A 12,422-nucleotide genomic window follows, 5' to 3' on the forward strand; every position below is an offset into this window, starting at 1 on the left:
ATCTCCTTGGCTCAGCTCCAAACCCAAGGTCTTGCGGAGCTTTTTATACAGCTGATCTGCATGAAGCAGGAGGCACGGGGTTGGTGCCTTCACTGCAAGGGGTGCTCCCAGGTTTCCACTAGTGCCTGGCTCTGCAGGTTTGCAGCGCTGGCATTATCATGCCAGCCAGCATCACACAGTGCATCTGGCAGCGAGGAGAGCTCAGAAAAGAGACCACGAGACTGCAAAAGAGACTGAAAGTAGAAAAAGAGCTGTGCTGCACTGCAGCCTGCAGAGAGGTTTCCCTGCAGTCTCCCACTTAGGGCACCTGGGAAGCAGCAGCAGCCCCTTGCTGCAGCCTGACAGTACGCATCCTGTGTCCCCAGCCAGCAAAGCCAGGCTTAATGTGCACAGATCTGAAGGAAATCAGCTCAGGATGAGCCCCCAGCAGCTAGGGATGGCTGCAGACTCAGGGCTGAGCCATGCCCCAGTTTACACAGTGCTTTCTTTTTGTGCTGGGAAATCCAGAAAGGAAAGATGTCAGCATCTCTGAGACCATCGGAGGTTGCTAAGTGACAGGAGCGCTTGCTTCTAGCTCCCCTGTTTACAATGTGCCCACGCTGTAAAGGAAGGAAATGAAGAGAAAAGGATACAAACATAGTATACGCTGCCAAAACACTCAGCAGAAACAGCTGTCAAACATACACGTTATCTACCCCCTTTTTGCTGCCCTGGGAGATAATTTCTACTGATCAATTCTTCCTCTTTCACCTGCAGAGAATTTCAGGTAACTGCAGCACTCATTAAATACTTGCTGGTTTTCAGGCTGAAATATATTTCTTGACCAACACTGCAGGGCTGTCAGTGACTGCAAGAACAGCTGCAATGGACTGAAGTCTCATCACCACTTTCTTTCCAATAGATGCCTTTTGTTTCTCCAACAGGATGTGGCATTACACAGCAATTAGGAAATGCAGCAGAAATGCAGAACTGGACAAAGGAGGGATGAACACACCCTTTGTGTGAGCTGCCGGGGAAGAAATGAAACGGTTTAGATAAATTAAAGGGCATTGCACGCTAATCTGTGTCATTGCAATTATGTTGAGAATTGGAAACTGAGTTAAAAATAGACTGAATGCAGCACTTCTGATAAGAGCTGAGAAATTTGCCGTCGCTGAACTGGATGGATAACAGACATCCTTCAAATAAAGGTACCAATGACTACAGAGATTTAGAAAAGAACTGCACAGGGTGGACTGATTGCTGCACAGCTGAGCTCCAGCCTTGCCCCTGCCAGTGACCAGCAACTGCGTGCAGCCCCGGGCAGAGCACAGAGCTGTCACAGCTTATCAGTCTGCAGTGGGGAGCTGGGCAGCCCAAATCTGAGTGCTGACACTCGTGAGTGCTCCGAGTGCCTGGGGAGGATCAGAAGCACTTTGCAAAAAAAGAAAGCATCTGCTCCCCCTGCACAGAAGCAGGGCAGCCAAAGGAGAAAGTGGGGCACCAACCTGTCCCACTGCATGAAGAATAATGCAGACAGCAATGGACATGGGATCTAAGCAACTCCCTTCACAGCCTGGCAGGACCTGGCATGCCCCAGAGCAGCAGGGGCATCAGGCACCAAAGGGACTGCGGTGTCCCATCACTGCTAGTGAGAGATGAACCTGGTGGAGCACTGTGAACCTCAAGAGCAGTCCTGAGCTTTATTCTCAAAGCACTCAGCCCATCTACACACATCTGCTACCAGCCTTGGGGCAGAGCTGCCAACAAGCAGAGCTCCTGAAGGTGTGGAAGAAAGCAGAACATGGGGAAGGGGCAGTGTTGGAAGGGAAGAGGATGGTCAGAGTGACATTTAACCACAACAGGAAAGCAGTGAGGACATATGCAAACACAGCCCTGCCAGCCCTGGAGCACCTTTTTCCTCTTGCCACCCCCAACACTGTCCCATGCGCAGCACAGCTCCCTGTTCTCCCAGCATTCTTCCCCAGCCCTGCTGTATGCAACGAGCAGAGCCTCAACGCTGCAGGAGGCACACTGGGCTCCCTCCTGCTGTAGGGAGCCCCTCTCCATGCCAGCTGCATCCTTCAGGCAGGCACCAGGCCAGCAATGGCTCCCTGTGGGGTAAACAACATCCCAGCTGCAGCACCGTGCAGGCACTCCTTTTGCTCAAGTGGCATCAGGGCTCCTCTCAGAGGATGGTGACGGCCTGCAGCATGTCTGCCAGTGCATACGAGCTGTCCCAGGAGCGCCCCAGCTGCTGCATTGACCTCTCCAGTGCCTGGGCAAGTACTGTGAGCTCCACAGGGTCCCGCCGGCTCTTGGGGCTGGGCTGGCAGAACAAGATCTCGTTGACCTCCCCATCGATGTGGCGTGTGTAGAGCTGGGGAAATACTTCCCTGAGGATGGCCAGAACAGTTTCCTTCAGCTGAGTGTCACGGCACACCAGGTTGAGCACGAAGACCCCTGCAGTGGAACAAGAGGGGTTCAGGACAGCCACCTGAGAGCCTGGCAACCTGCACACGCCTCCCTGCTCACCCCCTCTCTACACAATACATGGCTGTATCAGTACCACTGGTGCAACAAGCTCCATCTCACATGTAGCTCTGCGCAGCACAATGAGAGCCCTTGGCCCAGCTCCACATCACTGGGAGCTGGGATCTGCTGGGAAAGGCAGCTGCTACACATCAGTCACAACAGCACAGCCACTGCTTTCCAGGATGAGGAACCCACCACCCAAACCACATCCAGGACCAGCCAGACCAGCCCTGCTACCTGCAGGGGCACCACCACCAGAGCCCACGTCGTACCTTCCGGCTTGAGAATGGTTTTAACTTTCTCCAGGAAGGGCTTCTCCACGAATGCTGGGGGCGGACAGCTCATCCCAACTGTGAGGTCTTTGCTGTCCACATCAAACATGATGGCATCGTACTGAGCTGGGGCTGCAGGAGAAAACACAGACTCATTATCCTGTTGCAAAGGGATGAGAAACACTGCATGGGGAAGCAGCAAACATGGTGGCCAGGCTCCCCCCTCTGTCACTTTCAGGTGCTTCTGTGACAGCACCTTCTGAACTGGGGAAAGACAGCAAATAGAGGTCCCCTGCACACAATGACAAGGATAAGCCTGCTCGCTGCAGGGACCTGTCAAGGCTGGAGCTTGTGACACATGGCAGGAGATGCAAGAGAAACATGGGGAACACCATCCCACAGCATGGCTTCTGTGGAGGGACAGGATAGCACAGGGAGAGACGAGACAGAGCTGGAAACCAGTAGGAGGGCAGGACAGGAAGTAGAATTAAAGCTTTGCAAGATAGTACCTTCAGCTGCCAGTTTGTCCACATGGTCCAGGCCATCAGCAATGTGCACCTGCATCCGGTCATCCTGGGAGAAGCCAAACCATCGTGTGGCCACCTCTAGCATGGAGGGGTCGATTTCCACCACGGCCACGTGAGCCTGTGGGAAGTAGTCGTGGACAAAGAGGGGCAGGCTGCCACCACCAAGTCCCACCACCAGCACTGCAATCGGAGTTCCTGCCAAGGGATAGAGCCCAGGTGAGCTGCCAGGACTGCCATGCTCCCTCTGCCCATGCCACCCACCTGCCCCAAGCTGTTTCTAGCAAGGCACTGAGGCTCCACAGCATGGAAAACCATTTCCCACCCCATCACCTGGTAGGGGGCCGGAGCTGCCCAGCAGGCAGAGCCCCGCCACCATGGCCTTGTGGTGCTCGCAGCACAGGTAGCTCTTGTCAATTGCCATAGGAGGCTCAGCAGGGCCAGGCTTCTTCTTGCCTTTCCTCCATTTCTTCTGGCCTGAAAGATAGGAGGTAAGGTGGGGCTGCAGCCAGGGGTGCTTTCTGGGGACTGACCACCCCAAACCCAAGTCCCACCAACAATGCAGAGCAAAACCCCACTCACATCTGCACTGAGACAAGACAGACAGGTCCCAGCATGACATTTTATCTCCTTCTTCACATTCATCTCACTCCCTACCACCCAGAGTCACCCTCAGCCCTGCCCCATCCCCAACCATCTTCTCAGTGTACCTGGGGGAGGTGCAGGGGCCAGGAGCCGGGCCTCTGACTGCACCACGTTCCTGTTGCTGAGGAAAACAAGGCGACGGAAGTAGCATGCATTGTCCCCCTTGACATCCTCCACAACGAACTCCCCACTCAGGGGGCTGGTGTCACAGTGCCATACTGTCCGCACCCCGATGTCCCCTCCTGCAGACAGGAAGGGTACCTGCAGGGAGGACAGAGATTCATGCCATCTAGGCTATAGGGACAGGCACTGGCCCTGTCTTGATTGTGACTGGAGGGCTGGGATGAAGCTGACACATCTGGGAAGCAGCAGGATGAGCTGCAGGCAGTGCACAGGACACTGGGCTCACCCTGCTCTATGCTGGGATACAGGGAGCAGGCAACCAAAGGCCTTTTACAAGGAGGGCTTAGGAAGTTAGAGCAAGAAAGAGAAGACAGAAGAGGTAGGAGGAGTTAAAGGTGAGAACACTGATCTCAAGTTTTTGGGACAGCCTTTTTGTGTGTGTGTGTGTGTGTGTGTGTGTGTGTGTGTGTGTTTGGCATTCTGGGGTTGGCCCAGGCAATGGGAAAGCCAAGTGAGTGGGCTCACCTGCTGCCGGGCAGGGAGGCCCGGCGGGGCCAGCTCCATCACCTTCCCCGACAGCTCTGCCTGGATGCTTGCCATGCCCTCATAGTGCTGCTCCCTGTGCAGGGCTACAGTGACCAGGCGCCCAAAGCCCGCGCTGGCAGCCAGCTGCTTCCGCCCTTCCTCCGTCCCAAAGAGCCACTCGGTTTCTCTGCCCTGTGGGACTGCAGATGGGGGCTGTGGTCAGGAGAGCCCCAGGCAGGTGCTGGCCCCTGCACAACCACCCTGGAGAGGAACCGAAGGATGCAGAGATTTCACAAGGAGGCAGCACTGTGTGACACAGCCTTATGCCCAGAGCTAGGCTGCACAAACAGTGATCAGAAGGATCTTTCTCAAATTGGGCAGGCTCATATAGGGGCCACATCTCATGATAAAGGGGTGTCCAATAGCCCCAAAACTCGTCTGTGGTTTGTGCTGAGCCTCAGGCTCTGCAGGCACACAGGAAGCTAACAGAGCTTCTGACAGAGCTCAACAAATCTCTGAGAGTAAAACCCAAACCAAACCCCACAGGGACTGATGATTTCCTTCTTCAGCTCCAATTCCAGCAGGCCAGGACCACCGCTGCTATAGCAGCTCCTGGAGCGCTGTCTCTTTGCAGGCAGGAAAGGCTGTACTCACTGATGAAGATGGCGAAGCGATTGTCACGGGAGAGTTTCACTGCAGGGCTGTCGACTACATGCAGCGTATAGCGCGGTCTGCCACTGGCTTTATCACACAGATCCAGGGAAAGCTGCTCCCCGCAGGGGGCTTTGCTGAGCTGGCTGCAGAGCAGGGCGTAGTGCTGCCTGTCCTTCACAGCCTCCACCAGCCGCTCTGTGCTCTCCAGTCGCAGTGGCTTGTCCTGCTCCTCGGGGCAGATCTCCAGGATCTGCAGTGCAGAGCCAGGGATCTTCCTGAACTTTGTCATCACGTAGACAAAGACCGGCAAGACAAACTGCTGCTTGTCCCCGCTGGTGGCCACCTCATGAACACGCACCCCCCAGCCCTCCTGGGAGAAGTATTCCACTGCTTTCTTCAGCACGTGGGATTGAGCCAAGGAGACGCAGAGGTAGCGCCCTCCCACCTGCAGAACCCGGCTGATCTCAGCAAACATCCTGTCCACCTTAGATAGAGTGACCTCCTCGTCATCACTGAGTATGGCATCCAGCGTGCCTTTGTCTAGGGCCACTTGGAAGTGGGCATCCGGGAAGTCCATGTGAAGCATGTCCATCTGCAGGTAGCTCATCTTTGGCCTCTTGCTGACACTCCGCTCCTGCATCTGACGGATCACAGCATCACTGATGTCAATGTTCACAATGTCCTCACACATCCCCGTGTCGTACATCTGCTCACTCAGCTCCGAGTTCCCACAGCCGACCACGAGAACCTGGGAAGCAGAACAAGAGCAGCAGTGATGGTGAGGTTGCCCTGCATACACACCTCAAAGCATTTTACAGCCCAACAATGTGACATTAACCAGGAGCCCTCAGCAAGAACCACATCCATTGCACCTCCAGATCCTCCCCGCAGCCCTAACATAACAATCCCATAAAGGCACACGGTCACTGAAGTGCCCACATTGCCTGTTTTGGGGATTATCGGGGTGATTTAACCCCATGGTGGAACAACATGTAGGTGTCTTCTGATTTCTTGCTGGAAACATCACATTTCTTGTGCCAAGAGCTGACTATGGAGCACCGCGTTGCTGCCTCTTTCCCTTCATTGAGCCAAACCTCACTGTGCTGCTAATGGGCTCGGAAGGGGCCAGTTGAAACTACACGGTCTGTAGGAGCACGGCTGCGGTGCAAGCAAATCAACCCAGTTGCGAGGCAGGGGGGTTACAAACAGAGCTCAGATATGGAGCGCAGCCCGGGCGGAACCAGGATCTGCACGGCAGAGCGCGATGGAGCGCGCCGAACCGAACCGAGGGCGGAGAACCGGGGCCTCACCTTGTCGCGGGGCCGAACGTACTTGAGCAGCACGGGGCACAGCTCCGGGAACGCCCCGTACCACTCGAAGGGCCGCTGCCCGCGCTGCCGGAAGAACCGATCCCAGTACCGCGCCGAGCCGAACTCCGCGGGGCTGCGGGGCAGCAGATCCATGGCCCCGGTCCGGCGGTTCGGTTGGTACCGGGGCCGGTCCCGAACACGTGTTCCCGTACCGCGCCCCTTCTGACGGCATCCCAGTGCGCGGCGCGCCCACTGAGCGCAGCCTCGGCCGCTTCCTATTGGTTTGCACTCAGGAAGGGCGGTACTAAAACCTGCGTGAAGATGGTGGCAGGTCCCAGATGTAACAGCTTAAGGCACAAACATACAGCGACCTCAGCGCCTCCATTAACGTGTGCCTGGGACCTGCAGACAGCTCTGAAGCAACGCAAATAGGGGGAAAAAGCAAAAAAAAAAAAGCAGTATTCGTGGCGTCATTGGGAGTAACTTTAATATGAGCACACGACCGAACCGAGATCTCGCAGGGCTGTGTATGAAGAGTACAGCATCCAGTGCCTGCAGGCAGGGGATGTTAGCTGGGAACGGAGGGGGGCTCTGTGGGGTTGCTCTGAAGGAAGAAGGCCGAGAGCTCGCTCAGTGCGCGGTACCGGTGTGAGATGGAATTCTTCACAGCCTTGGGCAGCTCCGCATAGCTGCAGTGGGAAGAAAATACAACGGTCCTCAGCATCTGCATTGCCACAGCGTGTCCCCAAACCTCCCTTGTGCTCTGCTGCCCAACCACAGCGGGGGTGCTGGCAGTGATACATGATGGCAAAACCAACATACTGATGGCGGGTTTCTTTGTAACCCCTTTCAGAGCCAGAACAGTGTTTCCTCCTTGCCAGCACTGCTTGTATGCGGCTCCTCTCCATACAGAAAAAACACAGCCCCCATCCCCTCCCTTTCCTTAAAATTCCCATGAAGGACTGTAGGTAAAAAGCCACTTACGTCTGGTCGTAGCCGTCAGGCTGAAAGCAAGGATCCCAGCCGAAATCTCGAGGCCCTCTGGGCTCAACAATCACCCCCTACCATGAAAAAGCCAAAGAGCCCCATCAATTGTGGTTCCTCAGCAGTGCTGCTGCAGCCATGTCTGCAAAGTGGCACTCAGCCAGGTTGTGGCCACCCACCAAAGCCTTAATCACAGAATCACAGAGTCACAGAATGACCCGGGTTGGAAGGGACCTCAAGGATCATGTAGTTCCAACCCCCCTGCCTAGCAGGGCCACCAAACATACACCTTTACTAGATCAGGTTGCCCAGGGCCCCGTCCAACCTGGTCTTGAACACCTCCAAGGACGGGGCATCCACAACCTCACTGGGCAGCCTGTTCCAGGACCTAACCACCCTTCTAGTAAAGAACTTTCCCCTAACATCCAACTATGTTATATATCCAACTTAATGCTGCCCTCATTGCTCAGCACTCCCCCAAAACATGACCAAAATCAGCAGTGCTCCATCAGGGGGCTGTTTGCTGGCAGCCCCTTCACTACCCTCCACACCTCCTAGACTAAGAGAACTGACAACTGCAAAACAAGGTAGTGTCAGTGACCTCCCCTGCTAACACTGTTCTTAACAGAGCCAATGCTATTACAAAATGCACATTACAACCCCACCTACATGCGTCTGGCCTTTGAACAGCTTCACGGGCTCCTCTGGGTTTCCAGTACTGAACGCAAAGGTGCAAAGAGCATAGGCAGATTTGTCCTCAAAGCCAGCCAGCAGCTTGTACAGGCCTGAGCAACACAGAGAGGATGCTGGTGTCAGTGTGATTCCAGCAGAGCACAACACACCCACCTAGAGACGGATCCAGGGAGTACTCTGCATTCACATGGACGAGGGTAAGGAAGAACCACAGGCAGTAACAAAGCTAAGCTGAACAGATGCTTCTGGCCGGATCCCTCCTATCCCTGAGCTGCAGGGCTCCAAAATGAATTTGGGAGCAGAAACAAATTAGTGTGTTGCATCAGAGAAGGACTAAAGCTCCTTGTCAATCAGTAACACTCCTGCTCACGATGCCAGTACAGAAGCCAGAAATCACAGGTCGTCCAGGTTACCTCTGTGACAGACAACTCCCACAGGCCCTGCCACCAGCCCAGGGCAGAAGTCTGGGAACCCAGCAACGCAAGGATGATGCCAAAGCTCCTGGGGGAAACAGCATCCAGTGAGGAAGGGAGCAGAACAGCCTCAAAGAGAGAGCAGAGAGGGACAGGGCTGGAGACAAAGGAACCAGCAATAAAGCAGGCAGCCAGATGGGGGAGCACACACAGCAGCACCCAGCACAGGCAGGAATTCATTTCCCATGGCACATTTGAGCCCTGAAGCCCAAGAGTGGAAAGAACAGAATTACACACAGACAGTGCTACACGAGGCAGTACCTTCTGGCTTGAGCTTTTCCAGGAACCATTTTCTGAAGGGGGAAAAAAGGAGGAAAGACAAATTTTTGCTAATGTTACTCAGAAACACAACCATCCTCGAAGCACTGTTGCCTGTTTTCACAGCTCTCTGAATCCCTCTTAAACATACTGTCAAATCACCTCATTCTGGGCTATTTACAATTAAAGACAAACCAAGCTCTTAAACTAAATGGGAGACAGGGAAAACAACGGTGGGGTATTTAATCTTAAGTTCGGTGTAAATAACCTAGCTCTCACTCATAAGCATCAACATCTGCAGGATTAAAACAGGCTCTTGGGAGAATCTAGAGGATACTCATGCAAGAGCTCTCCTGACACACCTGGTGTCTCAGTGCTCTGTGCGGGGCTCCCAAGCTGGCTGCATCCAAGATGGGGAACATGAGGCAACAGTTCAGATCTGTCCCTCCTGTCCTGTACTGTGCATGACTGCACTCTTCATGTCCTGCCCACATGATGCAGAATGAAACAGAGGACACAGAGCACCTCCCTGACACTACTGCTCCCAGTGCATGGAGTGTTCCCCATGAAGTACACCCTACCAAGCTGTATGAATCACTCTGGAACAAGAAAGGTGAGGCAGGTTTCCATCTACTTACATGTACGGTCCTGGAAGTCCCCCCAGGGCATTGAAGCACAAGCAGGTGTCCTCTACAATAACAGGACCCCGAATCTGCAGTGAAAGCAATATCGAGCTTCAAGGAAGGTACTATCAGACTAATTTATCTCAGTCCTGGTCTCACGCACCCAACACAACAAGAACAAAACAGCAGCTATAAGCCCTCCGTTCCATGCCAGCCCTCCGTGCACAGCCAAGCGCAGTGCCTCCCAGCAGGGGCTGAGCAGTGGCAGAGCTGCTCTCACGGGGCAGGATGGGCAGAGCTCACAGCTGACCTGCCGGGCGGCCTCACGGCACTTCTGCACGGAGATCTCGTCCGGCTCCCCCTGGTACTCGGGCACTGGGGACACACACGGGCGGTCGTTGAGGAGGCGGCCGGGCCGGGCCGGGCCGGGTCCCCCCTCCCCCGCCAACTTACGGTCAATCTTCTTCGCCACCAGCGTGTACGGAGAGGAGTCCCCGAGGATCTGAGTGACCTGCGGGAGGCAATGGGGAAGCACGGCCGTCAGACCCGCTGTCGGACCGGTGCCCGCAGGCCCCGAGGCAGCAGCCGCACCTCCTCCAGCTTCTTGGCGTTGCCCGTCACGAACACCACGCTCCTCCGCACCGGCGCCGCCATGATGCCCCGCGCCTGCGCCCAGCAGCCAACCAGCAGCCGCGGATCCGCCGCCCTCGGTTCCGCCGGCCAATGGGAGCGGCCGAGCTGCCGCGAGGGGGCGCGCTGCCTTAGCGGGTGCGCATGCGCGGGAAGGAGCAGCATGTGGCGGACACGCCCGGCTGTCCGTGCGCTGTTTGCCGGACATGGTGGCGCTGGGGCCGGGCCGCGCTGCAGTGTTTGTTTACTCCAAGCCCTGGCAAAGCCCGTGCGCTCCGTGACCGCTCACTGGGACGTGGGAGCGATCGGACTGCATCGTGCTGAACGCACCTGCCGGAGCAGCTGGGCCCTCATACAAACAGGGGAGCTGCGGCAGACAAAGGATGCTCCCCTGTGGGCCGTGCTCCTTTAATATGGACAAAAACAAAGTAAATCCTCCCCAGAAGGGTCGCTCTGACTGAGCTCTGTGCTGACTGTAGCACTGAGCGGAGCTGAGCCCTGCAGCTATCACAGAACGGCCTGTGTTGAAAAGGACCACAATGATCATCCAGCTCCAACCCCCTGCTGTGTGCAGGGTCACCAACCACCAGCCCAGAGCCACATCCAGCCTGGCCTTGAATGCCTGCAGGGATGGGGCATCCACAGCCTCCTTGGGCAACCTGTGCCAGTGCGTCACCACCCTCTGTGTGTGAAAAACTTCCTCCTAAGATCCAACCTAAACCTCCCCCGTCTCAGTTTAAAATCACTCCTCTCTGTCCTATCACTGCCCACTCTCACAAACAGCCATTTCCCCTCTTGTTTATACGCTCCCTTCAAATACTGGAAGGCCGCAGGACTCTGGGATGCCACCACAGAACCCAGCACCCCTCCACACGCTCTGCTGTCCCTGAAGTTCTGTTTTACAAAGGGCTTCACAGGGGAGAACCCTCTCTTCGTGTAAGAGCAGGGCCAGGAGAAGCAGCTCCACAGGAGGAACGTAAAGCAGCAGCCAAGGCACACCACTCCCCATGAAAACCGATCGTGTGGAAAACAGCAGCTAATGAGGAGGTCAGGGCAAAGAGGAAATGGATACAACAGACACTACACTTGGGTGGAGTTGTTTTTGTTGTGAAATCTCCTTCATAACATCTCCTAATTGAAAACCAAGCCCAAAGCATGCAGGCAGCTTCTTCCCAGCTCCACTAGGAATAACAGCCCTCCCCTATCGCTGCAGCTCTCCCTGCAGTCAGGCCCTGGTAGGGCTGCACCATAAAGACCAGGGCACACTACTGTGAGCAGGCTAAGGACAGCTGTTCTCAGAGCGGTACACTCGTGCTTACTGGGATCATTTAATGCAAACTGGAAACTCTACGGACAAACTGCTGGCAGATATCCACCAAATCCAACAAGGACACAGCTCTCCACAGGTGGCTTTGTCATTCTTGCAGTTCACATCCATCTTGTCCCTCCAAAGCAACACCTGCACCAGGCAGGAGCCAAGCTGTAGCTGCTCCTTGGCTCAGAGTAGCAGGCAAGAGAGAAGGATGTAGTAGCAGCTCCTAGGTTTGGCAGCTAGTAGCAATCATTTAATACAGCAGGATCACAAAGGCGCCTTCATGCAACCAGCATAATCGGTATCCATTTTCCAAGATCCAGCTCAGTATGGGTGTGAAGTTCTGACAGGTTACAGTTCTTGCGGCATTTCGTTCCTTCTGTGGGTAGCAGCAGCAGCAGGCACATGATAAATCCAGAAGAGAATGCCAGAGGTGCCAGCAGGGCCCCCAGCAGCAGGAGTAAAACCTGCCCTCACATGCAGCAGAAAAGCAGGCAAAGCAGTCATTCCATGGGCTCACAGTGCTGCTGACTCACTTTCCAGCTGCCAACAAAAGGCCCCCAATACTCTAGTGAGACCTGCAGCCCTGCTGAAGACAGACAGAATCCCCCTTCATCCACCCTCTCAATCTTTTGCAGCTGGAGAGCAGCCAAAAGCATAGGCCGGGTGATTGTTATCCCTTCCATTCAATGCATGATTTTGCCCTCAGGGTCTAAAAAACGTGGAAATGTGTTAGGAGGAAAAACCCAGCTTGGCTTTCTGATTCCCACCTGGAGCGAACAAGACCCACAAAGGGGAAAAGCTCTATTTACACACAAGCAGAGCAAGTAGAGCTTGTAATCACATCTAGCACTCCAGCCTGCTGTGCTCACTTCTAATCCT

At 55.0% G+C, this 12,422-nt stretch overlaps 2 protein-coding genes across 9 annotated transcripts; both read right to left on the reverse strand.

Moving 5' to 3' along the window:
• Window positions 1-1,657: 1,657 nt before the first annotated feature.
• Window positions 1,658-6,797, reverse strand: METTL13 (methyltransferase 13, eEF1A N-terminus and K55). Of its 2 annotated transcripts, none has more exons than XR_014932547.1 (8): window positions 6,568-6,797; window positions 5,258-6,005; window positions 4,604-4,864; window positions 4,021-4,216; window positions 3,644-3,787; window positions 3,296-3,508; window positions 2,787-2,918; window positions 1,658-2,442 (listed from the first exon to the last, which is right to left on the reverse strand). XR_014932547.1 is itself a non-coding variant. In XM_015869669.2 (8 exons), the coding sequence occupies exons 1-8, from the start codon at window positions 6,718-6,720 to the stop codon at window positions 2,168-2,170; spliced, it is 2,061 nt and encodes a 686-aa protein (XP_015725155.2). In that variant the 5' UTR covers window positions 6,721-6,797; the 3' UTR covers window positions 1,658-2,167. The 2 variants fall into 2 exon arrangements, 1 of the variants encoding a protein (XP_015725155.2); XM_015869669.2 differs by having other exon boundaries at window positions 4,604-4,803.
• A 231-nt stretch (window positions 6,798-7,028) lies between these two features.
• Window positions 7,029-10,268, reverse strand: ITPA (inosine triphosphatase). Of its 7 annotated transcripts, none has more exons than XR_014932551.1 (9): window positions 10,190-10,268; window positions 10,052-10,109; window positions 9,909-9,973; window positions 9,614-9,687; window positions 8,979-9,010; window positions 8,658-8,745; window positions 8,221-8,336; window positions 7,552-7,628; window positions 7,029-7,256 (listed from the first exon to the last, which is right to left on the reverse strand). XR_014932551.1 is itself a non-coding variant. In XM_015869671.2 (8 exons), exons 1-8 carry the CDS (start codon window positions 10,250-10,252, stop codon window positions 7,136-7,138), a joined length of 606 nt encoding a protein of 201 aa, XP_015725157.2. In that variant the 5' UTR covers window positions 10,253-10,268; the 3' UTR covers window positions 7,029-7,135. The 7 variants fall into 7 exon arrangements, 2 of the variants coding, with proteins under 2 accessions (XP_015725157.2, XP_085367052.1); XR_014932549.1 differs by having other exon boundaries at window positions 9,762-9,973; XR_014932552.1 differs by lacking the exon at window positions 9,909-9,973.
• Window positions 10,269-12,422: the final 2,154 nt, after the last annotated feature.

Source organism: Coturnix japonica, chromosome 11, assembly GCF_054131305.1.
Source record: "Coturnix japonica strain WE chromosome 11, WE-NBRP24, whole genome shotgun sequence".
Taxonomy (NCBI): domain Eukaryota; kingdom Metazoa; phylum Chordata; class Aves; order Galliformes; family Phasianidae; genus Coturnix; species Coturnix japonica.

What these genes read in the sequence shown, in the direction of transcription:
- METTL13 (XM_015869669.2), bottom strand. Translation starts at nt 6,720, where the DNA reads ATGGATCTGCTGCCCCGCAGCCCCGCGGAGTTCGGCTCGGCGCGGTAC. An exon ending in CAGCTCCGGCCCCCTACCAG is followed by an intron (nt 3,509 to 3,643) that starts GTGATGGGGTGG and finishes ATCCCTTGGCAG; the next exon opens with GAACTCCGATTGCAGTGCTG. An exon ending in GGACAAACTGGCAGCTGAAG is followed by an intron (nt 2,919 to 3,295) that starts GTACTATCTTGC and finishes TTTCTCCTGCAG; the next exon opens with CCCCAGCTCAGTACGATGCC.
- ITPA (XM_085510926.1), bottom strand. Translation starts at nt 10,252, where the DNA reads ATGGCGGCGCCGGTGCGGAGGAGCGTGGTGTTCGTGACGGGCAACGCC. An exon ending in GGACTTCCAGGACCGTACAT is followed by an intron (nt 9,011 to 9,613) that starts GTAAGTAGATGG and finishes TTCCCCCTTCAG; the next exon opens with AAAATGGTTCCTGGAAAAGC. An exon ending in GGAAAAGCTCAAGCCAGAAG is followed by an intron (nt 8,337 to 8,978) that starts GTACTGCCTCGT and finishes TGTGTTGCTCAG; the next exon opens with GCCTGTACAAGCTGCTGGCT.